At 56.5% G+C, this 17,739-nt stretch overlaps 2 protein-coding genes across 5 annotated transcripts; one reads left to right on the plus strand and one right to left on the minus strand.

Moving 5' to 3' along the window:
* On the minus strand, positions 1-1,185 carry LOC122431617 (translation initiation factor IF-2-like). The gene is made up of 2 exons (XM_043452860.1): positions 938-1,185; positions 1-515 (listed from the first exon to the last, which is right to left on the minus strand). The coding sequence occupies exons 1-2, from the start codon at positions 1,183-1,185 to the stop codon at positions 338-340; spliced, it is 426 nt and encodes a 141-aa protein (XP_043308795.1). The 3' UTR covers positions 1-337.
* FHIP2B (FHF complex subunit HOOK interacting protein 2B) lies at positions 1,097-17,477 on the plus strand. Of its 4 annotated transcripts, XR_006266637.1 has the most exons (18): positions 1,097-1,228; positions 6,189-6,267; positions 9,260-9,432; positions 10,027-10,131; positions 10,413-10,535; positions 10,750-10,977; positions 11,088-11,281; positions 11,815-11,923; positions 12,151-12,227; positions 12,599-12,788; positions 13,698-13,843; positions 13,954-14,082; positions 14,221-14,311; positions 14,630-14,773; positions 15,116-15,256; positions 15,477-15,577; positions 15,814-16,867; positions 17,044-17,477. XR_006266637.1 is itself a non-coding variant. In XM_043453354.1 (17 exons), exons 1-17 carry the CDS (start codon positions 1,184-1,186, stop codon positions 15,950-15,952), a joined length of 2,214 nt encoding a protein of 737 aa, XP_043309289.1. In that variant the 5' UTR covers positions 1,097-1,183; the 3' UTR covers positions 15,953-17,477. The 4 variants fall into 4 exon arrangements, 3 of the variants coding, with proteins under 3 accessions (XP_043309289.1, XP_043309290.1, XP_043309291.1); XM_043453354.1 differs by having other exon boundaries at positions 15,814-17,477; XM_043453355.1 differs by lacking the exon at positions 15,116-15,256 and having other exon boundaries at positions 15,814-17,477.
* The last annotated feature ends 262 nt before the right edge of the window (positions 17,478-17,739 follow it).

The following is a 17,739-nucleotide window of genomic DNA, read 5'->3' on the forward strand; positions in this document are numbered from 1 at the left end:
TATGGCTGCACGAAATCTTCAATGCGGAGAGCGCTTTTCTCCAGTTGCAGCAAGCACGGGCAACTCTGTAGTTGCAGTGTGAGGGCTTCTCATTGCAGCGGCTTCGGTGTTGCAGAGCGCCAGCTCCAGGACATGCAGCCTTCAGTAGTTGCGGCAGGTGGCCTCAGTAGCTGTGGCTCCCGGGCTCTGGAGCACAGGCTCAGTAGCCGTGGCACATGGGCTTAGTTGCTCTGCGGCATGTGGGATCTTCCCAGACCAGGCATCAAAGCCATGTCTCCTGCATTGGCAGGCGGATTCTTTGCCCTGAGACACCAGGGAAGCCCCATTAGTGACTATTTTACAGTCTTTCCTTTGTCTGCCATGTCTTCAGCATGTGTGAGTTAGGAGTGACATTTTTCAGCTCCATAGCCACAAGTGGCCAGCAGCTACTATGCTGGCCGGGGATGGGGGAAGGAGTCACACCGGCCTGGTTCTGCCCTTCTGGACGCACCAGGAGAAGAAGCAGAGTGTCTAACCTGGGGAAGGGGATAGCACAATGAGAAAATCAAGGCCGAAGCCTCAACCAAGCAGGGCTTCCTGGAATGTCCAAAGTTGGGCCCTTTGGCAGGGTGCTTTCTAGCAGCCAGTTCTGCCAGTTCAAAGCCCATTCCCCATCTCCCCCACCCCCAGGAATGGAAAGAGATTCTTCGTGATCACAAGGCAGTCAGCCGTTCAAAATGTATGTCTGCTGATCCCTGACATCGTTACGATGGGGCGGCGGGAGGTGGGGCGGTGGTGGTTAGGCATAACGGGATCCCACGAGGGAAGTCTAGAGACTTCCAGACCCACGGACCTTCTCATCCCTCATGGGAAAAACGTGCTTGGTCCCACTCGCCCTTCTCTAAGGGTCGTTGGCTCGCTGCCTCCTGGCTTCCTCAGGGGCCCCGGCGGACTTGACCTTGTCTCTGCTGCCGCGGCGGGCGTCGGGCACCGCCAGCCTCGGGGCCCCTCCTCGCTGCCCGGCCGGGCCACGTCGGCGGCAGGCCTCCTCTGCGACCCCGCGCCGGGCAGGGCGGGGGCTGCGGGGCGGGGCGGCCGGGGCCCCGCCTCCCTCGCTGCGCCTCCGGGTCGCCGCCTGCGCCCGGGAGCTGCTCCGCCGCCGCCCCGGAACCGGGAACCGGGAACCGGGAACCGGGCCGCAGTCATGCTGAGCCGGCTCGGGGCGCTGCTGCAAGAGGCCGTGGGGGCGGTGAGGCCGGAGGGGGGCCGGAAGGGCGGGCGCGGGGCCGGGAGAGGAGCCGGCGGGCGCGCGGGCGGGCGGAGGGCGCAGGCCGCCTCGGGGAAGGGACCCCTACACGGGCCGCGCGGAGCCCTGTCCCGGGCCTCTTCGCTCCCCCGCCGCGCCCCCTCCCGGAGCCCTCTTCCCGTTTCCTGTGGCTTCTTTCTTGATCGTCCCTCTTCCCAGCTTTTCTCCAGGTCGCTCCAGCCCCTAACCCTTCTGCCCGAATTGCTTCCTGTTTATTTTCCCTGCTCCCGGAGTCTCCAGTTCCCAAACTCCTCCGTGCCGAGTGCTCCCCTGTCACCCAGTCATTTCTTCCCCAGATTCCCCCCAAGTCCCCTCCCCCAGCCTGTGGGCCTTGCTCCTCCCCCGCGCTCCTCCCTTCCTGGTCACCTGGCCTTAAAAAATAGCCGCGGCTTCCTCTGGTTCCTTGCCCTCGGACGCCTCCAAGACCTCACTCGCGCGGTCGGCCCTCTCACCTTCGACTTGGGAAGTGCAGGCCCCAACTGCCCAAGTCCCCAGGAAGGGTACAGATACAGTCCAAGTGTGTGTGGGGGGGGACGCCTAGCCCAGGAAACAGTCTTATCCTGGGTACAAGTGCCGTTTCCAGAAGTTATCTCAATCCCAGGCTACCCCAAGCCCCGTTGACCTTGAGTCCCAAGAGGCCAACTCTGGTGGCGCCTGGGGTGGTCAGGGGGCCAAGGAGTTTGTGTTTCTGCCATTTTCTGTTGGGTTTGAAGGCTGGTCAGAGGCGCCCACAGTTCACTCAGCAAGATAAAGGTGCTGGTTTAGATAGGGTAGGCAGGATGCCTTCCAGTTAAAGTAACCCTGCCAAGAATCTGCCTGTGAAGTTAACAATTCTTTTGTCCATAGTCTAAACTCTCCTAATCCATCAGTTGAGTGTATCAAATGTTCTCGGGAGAAATAGCCTTGGGTTCTGTCCCTTTCCTCCTCAATGCGTGCCTGGGCGCTCAAGCTCCCGGCCCAGTCGTGTCTGACTCTCTGTGACCCCATGGACTGTAGCCTGCCAGGCTCCTCTGTCCATGGCATTTCCCAGGCAAGAATACTGGAGTGGGTTGCCATTTCCTTCTCCAGGGGATCTTCCCGGACCAGGGATCGAACCCACATCTCCTGCATTGGCAGGGGGTTTCTTTACTGATGAGCCGCCAGGGAAGCCCCACCTCCCCAACACACAGCCCAGATCAGGGCTTATGAATGAGAACAGTCTCAGCCTTAAGCAAGCTTGTGAAGAAAGTGAAAAGTTCCTGCTCTCTCAACTCTTTCACCTGCCCCAGCCCTGCCCTTGCAGGCACCTCGGGCTGTCCTGTCTCTGGAGGGGGTTCCAGAATGATCTCTCCTCCCCTCCTCTCTGTCCCCAGGCAAAATAGCTGTCATCTTAGAACATAATCTGACACTCCATACCTGTCTGGGAGAGCTCCAGACACAAGGTGGGTGGACAGGACAGGCAGGACCCTAGCCCTGAGGAGTGAATTTCTAATGCTTCCTCTGTAGAAATGTCAGTGTCTGGCTGAAGGTGAGTTGGTGGTCAAGGGAGATATTTTTAGGCAAGGTGTCCTTAGGCCTCTCAGTATACAACATATAGTTGATGCCCTAGAAATTTGACTGGTCCCATGTGACCACCAGGGGAGATGGGGGTCCCCTCCCCCTCCTCAACTCCAAGCTTGAGCACAGATCTTCCCAGAGCTGGGTCACCAGGTTAAAACCCCCAGCAAGTTGCTTGACTCAACTTGACCCAGCAAGTGTTAAGGAGAAAGAGTGCTCTTTTCTGCCCCCTTCTGACAAAACAGAATAGCAATCTTTACAGTTATTTGTAAAAAAAAAAATATATATATATATTATCTTTAAAAAGAAATTTGGTGCAGTTTCTTTATTCTGGAGTTACAGTAGCTAACAATATATTCAGGTAAAAATTATCTGATGGGTTTTTTTTAGCTCTAATGGTTGTTTTGGCTAACTTTTGTTCTGTTTCTCCTTTTTTTTTTTTTTTCTGGGTTGTTCTTTTTTGGTTTAAGTCCAGCTTAAGGCTTTAGGAGACTATAAGTGAATTTTCAGGTTAGATGAGACCCCATCACAGGCTTGTGAGACGATCACAGTGTGGTTAAGGGTCAGAGGGTTTTCCCAGAAGAAGGAACTGTGGGAAAGGCTTAAGGAGTTGTTTGTTTTTTTTTAATGTATTTCCATGTTATTTATTTATTTTTATTTTGGGCTGCACTGTGTCTTCGTTGCTGCTTGTGGCTTTCTCTAGCTTCGGCATGTGGGCCTGCTCTCTGCTGCGGTGCTCGGGCTCCTCATTGCCGGGGCTTCTCTTGTCATGGAGCACTGGCCCAGGCGCACATGCTTCAGTAGCTGCAGCGCTGGGCTCAGGAGTTGCGGCTTTCAGACTCAAGGTGCATGGGCTCAGTAGTTGTGACGCTGTGGGTTTAGTTGCTTCATGGTATGTGATCTTCTTGGAGTAGGGGGTCGAACCCGTGTCCCCTGCATTGGCAGGCAAATTCTTAACCACTAGGCCACCAGGGAAGTCCAGGTTTAAGGAGTTTGCTGAGATATTTTAGTAAGTATCAATGAGTAGCACTCTGTGCGGAGCCCTTTAGGAACTCTCAAGAGATAGAAACACAGAACCCTGGCCTTCAGGGAGCTCACAGTCTCCTACAGAGATGATTATTCACCCAACAATAATAGCATCATGTAGACCGTGATAGGATTCAGTCACTCCATGTGGTCCGTGTGTTTGGAATGACTGTGGGAGGTGCCACTCCTATAAAGTTCGTGGCCCCCACAGCTAACTCTGAAAGAAGACTGCCCAGGCCGCCAGGGCAAGGGGCAGTATCTCTGATTCAGTGTCATTTCTTCCTCCTCTTGTCATAATGGCCTGCTAAACCTTCGTTCTGCATTTATCTCCTACACACCCACCAGATGACTCTTCCTCAGGAGCTCAGAAGATGTCACTGACCTGCACCCAACTGTCTGCAAAGGAAAAAAAATGGACTTCTTGGTTTTGCCAAGAAGTTCAATGCCCCACACATCCATCCTTGTGCTGGACACACTTTGCAAAGGTCCTTCTGCAGGAAACGTCTCTCCTGTGTCTCTTATTGTTGAAATCAGACCCAGCTCTTCAGGTTTTAGTTCCCGCATGACCTCAGCATAGCCTCTTCATTTCACTTGTTGGAACTGACCCGTCCTCGCCCAAAGGTCACTGTCCACCTCTCCTGTGTTCTCACACTACTACGACTACTTCTTTTCTTTTATTTGACTGCCCTGGGTCTTAGCTGCCACATGCAGGATCTTTGATTTTCATTGTTGCATGTGGTATCTTCTATTTGTGACATGGGGCATCTAGTTCTGGACCAGGGATCAAACCCAGGTCCCATGCATTAGGAACATGGAGTCTTAGCCACTGCACCAGCCACGGCCTCACACTATTTCCTGTAGTTGAGTCATTCAGTGAATTTTATATTCTCTTCTCCTCCATGGCACGTTCCTGGAGGACTGGCTCTTAGACATCCTGGTGTGGCTCATAACATCAGGCGTGGTGTTTCGTGCATGGTAGGCATCAGCAGATACCTGCTGAGGGAGTTATGGAAGGAGGAGACATCCTGTCCTGTGGTGCAGTGAAGCATGAAGTTAGAGAGAGGTGTGTCCAGGGACCCTGGAGACCGCTTTGTGGAGGTGGTAGCTTTGAGTTGGACCTCACTGGGGACCTCTAGGACCTAGACGGGTGTAGGGAGATACACAGGGCAGAGGAGCAGCTGGAGGAAAGATCATAAGGTAGGGATGTGGGTAGGGACTACTGGAATATGCATTTTTCCCCTGGGAACATTTGCTCTGCCAGAAAAGAGAAGAAATGCCCTTTTTGGAGAAGTTTTCAGAGGTAGTGGTTGTTACCAGTTCAAGATTAGTTCCAGCTGGGGCATGGGAATGGAGAGGTTGCTTTAGGAGAAGGGGGAGATTTGAGGGCTGCTCATGGAAGATCAGAATTCGCTGGGGTGACTGAAGGAGCCGGAGGAGGTGTGGACAGGAGTAGAACTGAGAGAAGATAGGGGTGCGAAGCCTGCACTGTGAACCAAAGATGCAACACGTCATAAGTAAGGTGGGCCTCCCACGTGGCACAGTGGTAAAAACCTGCCTGCCAGTGCGGGAGACCCGGGTTCAATCCTGGGTCAGGAAGATCCCCTGGAGAAGGAAATGGCAACCCACTCCAGTATGCTTGCCTGGGAAATACCATGGACAGAGGAGCCTGTCGGGCTATGGTCCATGGGGTCACCAGAGTTGGACATGACTTAGTAACTAAACCACCACTTTTGGTGGGTGCAAGCCACATGGCACGTGGGATCCTAGTTCCGGATCAGGGATCTGACTGGCGCCCCCTGCATTGGAAGCACAGAGTCCTAACCACTGGACCCCCAAGGAAATCCCACTTGCTTCATGTTCTAACATTACCCATCTGGCTGAACTGAGTTGTGGCGGCCTTCAACCCAAATTTTCAGACTCTCAGAGTGACATGGACCTGGATGCTTTGTCTCTGCCACATTTTCCATTTGGATTTTGTTGTTTTGGGGGTGCTCTCCTGTTTCCCTCCGCGCACCTCTGTTGTAGTAGAACCACGTTGTACAGAAATGATCTGTTTCTATGTCTGTTTGCCCCACCAACAATCTTAGCCACTCTGGGACGGGGGACAATCATGACATGTTTCAGGACCACAACATCTCAAGGAGGGAGGGGGTGTCTGGGGAGAAGACACGAGATGATTGGCAGATATGAAGACAATGTGGAGATGTCTTGGAGAAAATGTGTTACTAATTCATTTTGAGAACCCAGGATCCCAAGAGCCTCCTCCAGGGCCCAGCAGCCGTCCAGCAGATGGGGGGATGTCCTAGTGGAAGCACTTAGGTTGTGTCTGCTCTCTCCACAGCGGGAGCCCAGCATTGACCTGCTGGAGGCCTTCGTGGAACACTGGAAGGGCATCACGAACTACTACATCGAAAGCACAGGTGGGGCCTGGACTCCTTCCATGCAGGGATCCCTGGAGGGTGTGGGGAGCGAGGGTGGGTGGGGGTCACCCCACGGCTCAGAGATGCAGGCATCCTGGGGAAGGTGACATCCACTGCCCACTTCAGAGTGGGGGCTGCCCCACCCTGACCTTCCAGGTAGGGACCCGTGTGAGTAGGAGCAGGGACAAGGAGGTGGGGTCTCACCGGCCTGACTCTGCGTCCCAGAGGTTGAACTCCATTCGCCCTTAGCTGGGCAGAGCGTCCAGGCCTTCAGTCCCCAGGTGCCTGTGCCCAGGGCTTACTGACTAAAGAAAAGAAGTGGGATAAATTCCTCTTTTCCTTGAGCCAACTTCGAGGGCATTTCCCTTGTAGAGACCTGGCATAGGATGAGAAGAAACCAAGGCATGTAGCGTGCCTGGTCCTTCTCCCCCAGCTGACACTCTAGCTCTGGTTCATCTGGGCCCATCAGGATCCCTCACTGAGGGGTCAGCGTCTCATTGGCTGCTTGGTAATCGGTATGCTGGGCTTGATTGAGATGCACTGGTTGCTAGGTAACCTTCCCTGCATTCCTAACCTTCTGAACTCCTAGAGTTCAGACTAGGGGTTGACTCCAGTTTTGTTGTTTGTTGTTCAGTCGCTCAGTCCTGTCCTGTCTGACTCAGTCCTGTCTGACTCAGTCCTGTCTGACTTTTTGTGACCCCATGGACTGTAGCCCGCCAGGCTCCTGTAGAGTTTGCTCAAATTCATGTCCACTGAGTTAGTGATGCTGTCCAACCATCTCATCTACTATTGCACCTGCCATCTGCCTACACCTTTCCTAAAGGCTTTACTTCCATCCTGAGTCAGCCCCAAAATTAAAAGTGGCCTTAGGACACTCTGAGGGACCCTCTGAGTGTTCTGTTAGACCCAGGTCCTCAGTCTTGGCACTGGTGACATCTGGACGGGCTTGGTCTTTGTTGTAGGGGGGTGGGGGGGTACGCCGTATATTCAGCAGCAACTCTGACCTCTCCCCGCTAGGTGCCAGTGGCACCCCCTCCATTGTGATGAACATAAATGTCTCTCCAGACACCGCCAGATATCCAGGGGAGCAGGGGCAACACTGCCCCCAGTTAAGAATGATTGCTTTAGGTGGTGCAGTGGTTAAGAGTCCTTGCTTCCATAGCAGGGGGCACAGGTTCAACCCCTGGTCAGGGAGATAAGATCCTTATGCTGCATAGCAGCAAAAAAAAAAATCCTGATCCATACCAATAGGTCATTTTATGGGATTAATATAAATGTAAAATATATAATATTTTATATATTAATATATAATATTTTATATAATCTAAAATAACAAGCAATGTTTTTAAAAAAGAATGCTTTAGACTGACGATCTCTTTTTTTAAATTGAGATATAACTGACATATAACATTATGTTAGTTTCAGGTGTACGACATACTGATTCAATACATGGATATGTTGTGAATTGATCATCACAATAGGTCTAGTTAACATCTGTCACCACCCATAGCTACAATTTTTTTTTTCCTGTGATGAGAAATTTTAAGATCTTCTCTGTTAGCAACTTTCAAATATACAATATTATTAACTGTAGTCTTCATGCTGTACATTACATCCCCAGGACTTATTTTACCTCTTAAATTTTGCACCTTTTAGACTGAAGATCTCTTGTCATGGAGTCACAAGCAGAAAACTAGGAAAAGTTCTAGAACTGCCTCAGGTCCACCTGGGGCTTCACCTGGCCCAGTCCATTAATTGCCAGATGGTCCCTGGACCAGAGGTGCAGGGCTGGGTGAGGTGAGCTGCCTTGCTCAAGAGCCTATGCTTTCAAGAAAAGCTAGGGGGTGCTGCAAGGCCAGTCCCAAAGTACCAGAACTTACTTTATAAAAATCCTCCACCCTCTGAGACTGACTAAGAAAACTCCACTAACCAGCAGGACGTGGGCATCAGGCAGTGAGTTCGAGTCTGAACCCATGGTCATAAATGGATTTTTTTCAGCTTCTTAAAAATAAGAGAAAATACAGTATTGTCTTCCGTGAGTATAAAAGAGACATAAATAGGGCCCTGGAGGTTATCTGTTAGGAAGCTGAAGACAGCTTCTAAGTTATATAACAGAGACCCCTGAGCCCATAACCTCTGACTCAGGCCCAGAGCTGGCCGGCAGCCCACCAACTGTCTTTCCCCAGGATTCAGAGAAAAAACTGCTGCTTGCTTTTCTCTAATAAACTGCTTGGACCTGCGCACATGCCCTGTCAGATAGCTATATCCTGAGCTTCATCTAGAAGGTCTTTAGTCTTTTTAGCTAGTGCGTGCTAAGTCAGTTCAGTCATGTCTGACTCTTGCAACCCCATGGACTGTAACCCACCAGGCTCCTCTGCCCATGGGATTTTTCAGGCAAGAATACTGGAGTGGGTTGCCATGCCCTCCTCCCAGGGATCTTCCCCACCCAGGGATCCAACCCATGTCTCTTAGTCTCCTGCATTGGCAGGCAGGTTCTTTACCACTAGCGCCACCTGGGAAGCCCTTTTTAGGGTTAGCTAGAGAGGCATCCCCCACTCCAGTACTCTTGCCTGGAAAATCCCATGGACGGAGGAGCCTGGTAGGCTGCAGTCCCTGGGGTCGCGAAGAGTCGGGCATGACTGAGCGACTTCACTTTCACTTTTCACTTTCATGCATTGGAGAAGGAAATGGCAACCCACTCCAGTATTCTTGCCTAGAGAATCCCAGGGACAGGGGAGCCTCGTGGGCTGCCGTCTAGGGGGTCGCAGAGTCGGACACGACTGAAGTGACTTAGCAGCAGCAGCAGCGAGGCATCAACTATAAACTTCCCTTTGCTCTGGTCTTTGAAGAAAACTGCTAACCTGGCCCTCTCCAGGTTGTTCGCTGTCTACCGCCCCCCACCCCACCTCCCCTAGACCCTGTGGGTTGACCCTTTAAGCCACAGTATCCCTGGACTTCACCCCATTCACCTTGTTTCCTGGATCTCTGTTAGATGAAAACACCCCGGCCAAGAAGACAGATATTCCCTGGCGGCTGAAGCAGATGCTGGATATCCTGGTCTACGAGGAGAAGCAGCAGGCGGCGGCTGGCGAGGCGGGGCCGTGCCTGGAGTACCTGCTGCAGCACAAGATCCTAGAGACCCTATGCACGCTGGGCAAGGCCGAGGTGGGCCGGCCCTCGGGCGCCTCTGGAACCTTCCGCCCGAGCCGGGGCCCCGGGGATCCAGGTCTTTCTACCTGTGCGCCTCGAGTCCACCCTGGGGCGGGGGGTGGGGGTGGGGCGGGGTGCGGCGTGAGCTCGGCGGGGACCGGGTCACTGGGGATGGCTTAGAACAGCCGCCCCGCTCCCAGGCTTCAGGCCCTCGCTGCTTTGCTGCGGTGGCGCGTTCTCGCTGTCACTGGCTTGAGGACATGCTCCCTTTTGTTCGGTCCCCGTTCGTTCATCAATGATGTACTGAGGACCAACCATGTACCGGCCATGGCCCAGGTGCTGGGGACCCGACAGTGATTGAAACAGGCGAAAATTCTAGTCAGGCGCATCAAAGGAGCCCACGGATAGTATGTTCAATAACGATAAGGTTAGGGACAAAAATTAAGCGAGAAAGGGGCTGGGCAGCAGCAGGAGGCCAGTTTCCTAGGGTGAGAGGAGGCGGCGCTGGTAGAGAAGGCACCAGCCCTCCCGCGCAGTGAGGGGTGGAGCGGTCCAGGGGGGGCGTTGCCTCGCCGCCTGACTGACAGGCGCTCTGTCCCCGCCCCGCAGTACCCACCCGGCATGCGGCAGCAAGTGCTGCAGTTCTTTAGCAAGGTTCTGGCCCAAGTGCAACACCCGCTCCTGCATTATCTCAACGTCCACAGACCCGTGCAGGTGAGGGGCCCGGAAGCTGAGGGGTGTCCGGGGGTGAGGGCTGTGCTTTCAAGCAAAGCTGGTGGGGGTGGGGGTGCTCCAAGACCAGGCTAAAGCACCAAGACTTCCCTGACAAAACACTCCTTTCTGAGACTCGAAAAGAGCGCCCCCCCTCCACCCCAGCTTCTCCATCAGGCCTTGGGCACCGTGCCACAGGACTTGAGTCTGAACCCATGGTCGTGCACAGATTCTGTTCCCTGCTGCCCCATCCCCCTCTTCTCTCTGCTCTGCTCCCCTTCCAGAAACTTCTCCGACTTGGTGGGACAGTTCCTGGATCCCTCACAGAAAAGGAGGAGGTGCAGTTCACCACCGTCCTCTGCTCCAAGATCCAGCAGGACCCAGCCCTGCTCACCTACATCCTAGAAGTGAGCGCCTCTGGGGAGCAAGAGGGGGAGGGCCCAGACCCCGGGGCAAGCCCCCTGTGGCCCTGCTGAGGGGGCAGAAGGATGGAGCAGGTACTGGGGAGGCACTTGGCAGGTTCCCCTCCACCTCTACACTGAGGCGCCCTTTGGACTCCCAAGGGGCTGTCATGGAGAATGGTCTGCACCACGGCCTGGCCTTACCCATCCTCCCTTGCAGGGTAAAAAGACTATTGGTAGGAAGAAGGCATCCAGAGAAGCCACTGCCCCGCTGAGAGAGGCAGCCAGTGTCAGGGACAAGGACCGCCCGCCGAGCAAGGCTCCCGACAGTGGTACCTGCGGGGCCTGGGCCTCAAGCGCCCAACTGCCTGCGGAGACCGAGGAGCCAGATGGACCGATCGGGGAGAGCAGCCTCATTACCTCCCTGATTGGCTTGTGCAAGAGCAAGGTGCCGGCAGCCCCCAAAACGCAGGGGGTGGGGACGGGGTGGGTGGGTTGCTGGGAGGGCACTTGTGGGGATCAGCCACAGGGCCCTGAAGTCCTGCCCTTGCCCCCTAGAAAGGTCGGGTGGCCCTGAAGGCCCAGGAGAACCTGCTGCTCCTGGTACGCGTGGCGTCCCAGGCGGCCGCCACCTGCCTAGTGCAGAGCAGCGCTTGTCCTGCCGTCGTCGAGCGCCTCTGCCAGCTCCACCAGTCCCTGCCCAGCTCCCTGGACCCTGCAGACATCGCCGCTGTAGAGGGCATCAGCTGGAGGTAGGCGTGTAGCCGGGGAGGCCAGGTCTACACTCTCAGCAGCTGGAAGCCCTACCTGCCATCTTCCTGGTAGCCTCTCTTGTTTTCCAAGGGGGATGGGGACCCCTACTGGCCACCCTCCTCCTGAGGTTATAGCCCATGCCAGGGGCCTTCTCACCCTCCAGGAAAGCATCACTCTGGTTTCTGCCCTCAGGGAAAGTGAAAGTGTTAAGTCAATTTAGTTGTGTCCAACTCTTTGCTACCCCATGGACTATAGCCTGCCAGGCTTCTCTGTCCATGGGATTCTCCAGGCAAGAATACTGGAGTGGGTTGCCATTTCCTTCTCCAGGAGGGCTTTCCCACCCAGGGATTGAACCCAGGTGTTCTGCACTGCAGGCAGATTCTTTACCTGCTGGTTTGAGCCACCGGTCTGCCCTCAGGGCCCCCAGTAGAATGGCCCTCCGGCAATGGAGGTTCCAAGGCAAAGGGCAAAAGAGCCCACTTCCTGGCTGTACCTGAAGCAGGCCTCACACACCTCCCTCGCTCCCGCGCAGGTTACCCAGCGCCCCGTCTGATGAGGCTTCCTTCCCGGGCAAGGAGGCCTTGGCTGCCTTTTTGGGCTGGTTCGACTACTGTGACCACCTCATCACAGAGGCACACTCGGTGAGCAGAGCCGGCGCTCCTCCCCACCTCCAGCTTCACGCTGCTCCGTTCTGTCTCTACCTGGAGGACCAGGGTTGGGGGGGGTCTCTTGGGAGCTGGATGGGGCCCAGGATCAGCAGACCCCCTCTGCTTGTTATGTAAGGCTCTGTGCAAGGACACAGCTGTTTCTCTGGAAAATGGTCGGTGGTCGGTAAAACGCGTTTTAAGACGTGCTCTTTGGCACCCAGGTGGTTTCGGATGCCTTGGCAAAGGCTGTGGCTGAGAAGTTATTTGTGGAAATTCTGCAGCCCCAGCTCCTACATGTGTAAGTTCTATCTTCCTACATGCTTCCTACATGCTTCCCCAGCTCCTACATGTGTAAGTTCTACCCTCCAGGTGTGGCTATGCTCCGGGCGAAACGCCTACCCCACCAAACCCCTTCCTGTGCTAGAGGCCAGGGACCTCCTTGGCCAGAGTCATGCAATCATGGGCCGATGATGCCCCTCACACACCTATGGCCCAGAGCCATGTGGGCTAACCATGGCCTCCCACCCTTGGACTCCAGGACCTCCAGTGGAGCAGGGAATGAGCAGAGCAGATGCCAGCGAAGCAGGAAGGGCTCTGTGCCTCCACCCGGCCCTCCCCGGCCTCCTCTGCCGGCCTCTGCCTGTGTGGCTCAGTGGGCTCTCCCCGTAGGTCCGAACAGAGCGTCCTGACATCCACTGCCCTGCTCACGGTCATGCTGCGCCAGCTCCGCGCCCCGGCGCTGCTGCGGGAGGTGGTGGCCTTCCTCCTGGGCATGGACCAGCAGCCTGCAGCCCCCGAGGACAGCCCCCGCACCCTGTGTGCCCACCTCATCAGGCACTGTGACCACCTCTCTGATGAGGTGAGGCAGGCGGCCCTCCTCTCTATTCACCTGCACCCCACCTTGCCCACGGGATTTCCAGAAGCTTCTTCCCATTTTCATTAGCTTTCAAGGCGGTTCTACCCTTGAGGCATTGAAACCCAGCTCCCTCTCCCCTCCAAGCAAAGAAAAAGACAGTGACCCAGTGATTAGTAGCCAAACTCTTTTGTCCCGCAGTATTTTTCTCTGATTACATACTTATGATGACACTTTTTATTTTTACAAAGTACTTTTTTTTTTTTTTCATGAAAATTATAGTAGCTTTATTCATAACCACCCAAATTAGAAGCATTCACGATAGGCTTCAATAAGTGAATGGCTAAAAAGACTGTGGCATGTACATACGACAGAACATTATTCAGCCACAAAATGATATAAGCTAATCAAGCCACAAAACAACACAGAAAGTGAAAGCGAAGTCACTCAGCTGTGTCTGACTCTTTGCAACCCCATGGACTATAGCTGACCAGGCTTCTCCGTCCATGAGATTTTTCCAGGCAAGAATACTGGAGTGGGTTGCCATTTCCTTCTCCAACAAAGTACTTTTTTTATATTCACCTGGCTTGTTGGAGGCTGACAGCCACTCTGTGAGGTAGGCGAGGCCGGTATTCCATTTTTCAGACATGGAAACTTAAGGTGCAGAGGAGCCAATTGGCTTGCCTGATACCACACCTCAAATTAGTTAATAGAACTGAGACCAGCCAGACTTCTGGTTCTCGGGCCCACACCCATTTGCTCCCCTGGAAACCTGCCACCTGAGCCCCTGGCCAGGGGAGGCAAACCCCCCCCCCCCATCCTAGGGGACCTCTTCTCACCCGGGTGAGCAGTTTCCAGGCACCCCCGGAGGCCCGCATGGGGAAGGGGTCTTGCGCTGATTCCTTCTTGCCCCAGATCAGCATCGCCACACTGCGGCTATTTGAGGAGCTACTGCAGAAGCCCCATGAGCAGATTGTCCGGAGCCTGATCCTGTGCCACCTGGAGGGCCGCGCTTACGTGGCCCGTGGCTCGCCCGAGCCCGAGAGCTATGAGGACACCCTGTAAGTGAAACCTGGTGCCTTGGGGAGGCCTTGGGCCACGCGGAACCCCCTCTCCTGGCCCCCTGCTGGTTCCTATGTTCACTGGTCCTGCGCTTTTCTGCCCGGCGCAGAGATCTAGAGGAGGATCCCTACTTCACAGACAGCTTCCTCGACTCTGGCTTTCAGCCCTCCGCGAAGCCTCCCCCGGCCCCTGCCACCAACCCCGACGGCAGGACAGCGGTGACCGAGATTGTCAACAGGTAGGGGCCCATCAGGAAGTCCAAGCCACCTGAGCCCTGATGGGGCGCAGGCTGGGACGGAGTGCTCCCGGGGGCTGGGAATGGAGCAGGGCAGCCCAGGCTGGGCCTCCTCCCCACATCTAGGCTCCTGTCTCTCAGTTTCCTCTGCCTCGTTCCTGAGGAAGCCAAGACGTCGGCCTTCCTGGAGGAGACGGGGTACGACACGTACGTCCACGACGCTTACGGACTGGTGAGTGTGGAGGCCTTTGCCAGTGCCGGGTCCTCGCCACTCAGAGTGTGGGGCCGACACACTCTGCCCCTGTCATCTCCAGCCCAGCGCGCCCAGCTCTGGCCACACGCCCGGCCCCGTCTGCCTGCGTGGCTCTCCCAGTCTGCCGCACCCCTGACCCTGGCGTGTGTTAGTCACTCACTTGTGTCTGACTCTTTCTGACCCCATGGACTGTAGCCTGCCAGGCTCCTCTGTCCATGGGATTCTCCGGGCAAAAATACTGGAGTGTGTTGCCATTTCCTCCTCAGCCCATGTCCTTAACTCTCCTGCCTCTTTTAGTTCCAGGAGTGCAGCTCCCGAGTGACACCCTGGGGCTGGCCACTGGCTCCCCCACCCCTGGACCCCCATGAACCCGAACGGCCTTTCTTTGAGGGTCCCTTCCTCCAAATGCTGTTTGACCGCATGTCCCGGATTTTAGAACAGGTAGACAGCAGGGCTGGGCCCTAGCCATGGGGTGAGGTCTCTGGAGTCCTTCGGGAGAGCAGGGCCCAGCCCTGGGGGTCCAGTCATCTTCCTTTTTCGGGCTCCACGACCCCCCTCAATCCCCACCTCTCTCCAGCCGGGAAGCCCCGTCTCGCCTCTGCTTCACACGCCCTAACACGTCCTGGCCCTCAGCCCCAGGGAACCCATGACACACACATCACGTGCATCTCCAACCCCCGCACACGTTCACACTGGCCAGGCACAGTGCTGGGGTGGAGGGGGCAGGGGGAGAAACGCTCAGCACCCCTGCCAACCCTCGCTCGTCCACTGCGCCCCCCGCAGCCATACAGCCTGAACCTGCAGGTGACCTCAGTGCTGTCCCGGCTCGCGCTTTTCCCCCACCCCCTCATCCACGAGTACCTCCTGGATCCCTACACCAGCCTGGCCCCTGGCTGCCGCAGCCTGTTCTCTGTGCTCGTCAGGGTAAGGGTGCCCGGGCCGGGCCAGAGGAAGCATGCCAGTGCTGGGGGCAGGAAGGGAGGGCAGTGGGACGGGGGCGGGCTGGGGGCTGCAGGTGTGGGCACCCTTGCCAGCGCCAAGGGAGAACACAGGTACCGCCCACCCTCCCATGGTTTGACCAGGCCAGGGACCCCATGGCAGGGTCTCTGGTCTCCTCGTCAGTCCCCTCTTGTTCCCGCTCCAGGTGATCGGGGACTTGATGCAGAGAATTCAGAGGGTGCCCCAGTTCCCAGGCAAACTGCTCCTGGTGCGCAGGCAGCTGATGGGCCAAGTCCCTGGGGAGCAGTAAGTACCCGAGGGAAGCGGGTGCCCAAGGAAAAGCCCTGGGGTGGCATGGCATGGGCTTCCGGACGGGGAGGGCACCAGGGCGGGGGCAGAGGAGGGCCCGTTGCTGAGACCTTTGGTCCCTCACGGATGCTCAGAGGTGGCCATCCCTGGGTAGTGCCTCACAGACACTGGGATGTCCCGCTGGGCACACTCCTCACACTTCCCAGCTCTGACCCCTGTGCTGTCTCCCTCAGGCTGGACCACCAGACCTTCCTCCAGGGCGTGGTCGTCCTGGAGGAGTTCTGCAAGGAACTGGCTGCCATTGCTTTCGTCAAGTTCCCCCCACATGGTCCTCACCTGCACCTCTCCAAACCCCCGGAAGGGCATGTCTGAGTCAGGAGGGGAGACTCCCGTGCACGCCTCTGCCCAGGAGCTGCCCCTGCCTGGCACTGGTGCCGCCACGGCTCCTGGAGGAGGAGGTCCAGGGGCTGCCTTGGCTCCGTCTCTTCATATCCCAGGGGCTTCTACCTGTGGGAGTCTGGCCTTCTGCTCTTGGGTTGACTCAAGACCACCTTGGCCTGTTGGCTGCACCAGACTGGATTTCAAGGAGTGGGTCTCAGGTACCAGGAACCAAGGAGCCAAGGAGGTGGCTTCCTGGGCAGCATGGTGTCCTTGGGGCCCTCTCTGGGGAGCTGGGTGACAGCCAGGTGAGCCCCCAGACCCACATCCTCGTGTATCTGCCTGTCAGCTGCGTCCACGGGTCTTCTGTGGCCGGAGCCAAGACCTGAGACTCAGTGAGGAGTGAGTCAGTGGCTCTGAGGCTGGTCAGGCCCCTGGGCCAGAGAGATGGGGACACGGCCCTGCCTCTGTCCCACTCAGTACCACAGATGCCGCTGACACTTGATGCGTTTTCTCCCGCCTTCTCGGTTTAACCCTTGGGGAAGGGGCTGTGGATGGCAGGGGAAGCCCCTCTTCCAGCTCGCCCTCCTAGAGACTGTTGCAAAATTCCCAACAGCCTCGTGGCAAATGCCCAAAGCATGTTCCGCGCCCAGGCGGGGGCAGCTGCTAATGAGAAGCTTGATGCAACTGCAGCCAGGGCAGGAGAGGGCCTGGGGAGCCGGGGGGCTGGATGCCAGGCTCCGGCTCCAGCTGGTTTCTCGCTGGCGCCTTCTGAACCCGTCTCGGCAGGTCCACAGCACCTGGGCAGAGGGGCTCAGAGACCCGGGGAGGCCAGGCCTCGCCCCAAGCATTCGGCTGGGCTTCTCCACAGAATACTGTTCCCAGCAGAGCCAGAAGGTCCAGGTCCAGGTGAGGCCAGGGTGCCCACCGGACCACGGCCCCTCCCCTGCCCCCCCCGCCCTGACCCCAAGGCCTGGCAGGGTGGGGCTGGGGCACAGGCAGCCCTTTGCGGTGCTGTTCTCCCAGCGTGCCCTCTGCGGCTGGGGCTGCCACCCCACCCGGCCCAAATCTGTCTCGACCTGCAGGAACACACAGGCGGCGCCAGGCATTACCTCACAGCAAACTGCAGTTGCTGGCTTGACTCCTGGGCAAGGAGGAGCAGGCCAGAGCCCCTTTCGCTTCCTTTTCCTGCCCATGCCGCTTCTAGAAGCCGGCCACAGGTTGCCAGGAGGTGACATGAAAGCAGAGGAAACTCAGTGACCTCTACCTCTCCTGCATTCCTCCAAGCTGGGGAGGATTTAACTGCTGTTCCTGAGGGCACCATGCAAGTGCCTGCATGTGTGTGTGCCCACGCATGGATGTCAGCGTGGGACAAGGGGGTGAACTGGGTCTGGACTCTTCGATTCAGAAAGAACGTTAGAGCATCTGGGAGTCAGACCCTCCCCTCCTCGATGCACTTGGGCATTTGCACGGCGTCTCCCCAGACAGCATGGCAATAAATGGTGTGGTTGCGTGGTCACAGCTGCCCCATTCTTCTCTGCCCTCCCCGTGTCTTTCTGCCCAGGGCTCCACTGCTCATCCAGGCACATCTTCCTCCTAAAGAAGATGAATTCAAGTCCTCTCCCAGCACAGGAGCAGAGGGGGGGCAGTGGGTGTGTGGTGGGGGCGAGTGGTAAACAGGGATGGGCTCTGGCAGCACAAATGTGATGCTCCCCCAGCGCCTGCCAGGAACCAGGAAATCAGCCTCTCTTGGGCAGGGAGCTCTATTTCTGCTCGGCCTG

The sequence above is a fragment of the Cervus canadensis genome, chromosome 30 (genome assembly GCF_019320065.1).
Source record: "Cervus canadensis isolate Bull #8, Minnesota chromosome 30, ASM1932006v1, whole genome shotgun sequence".
In the NCBI taxonomy this organism is placed as follows: domain Eukaryota; kingdom Metazoa; phylum Chordata; class Mammalia; order Artiodactyla; family Cervidae; genus Cervus; species Cervus canadensis.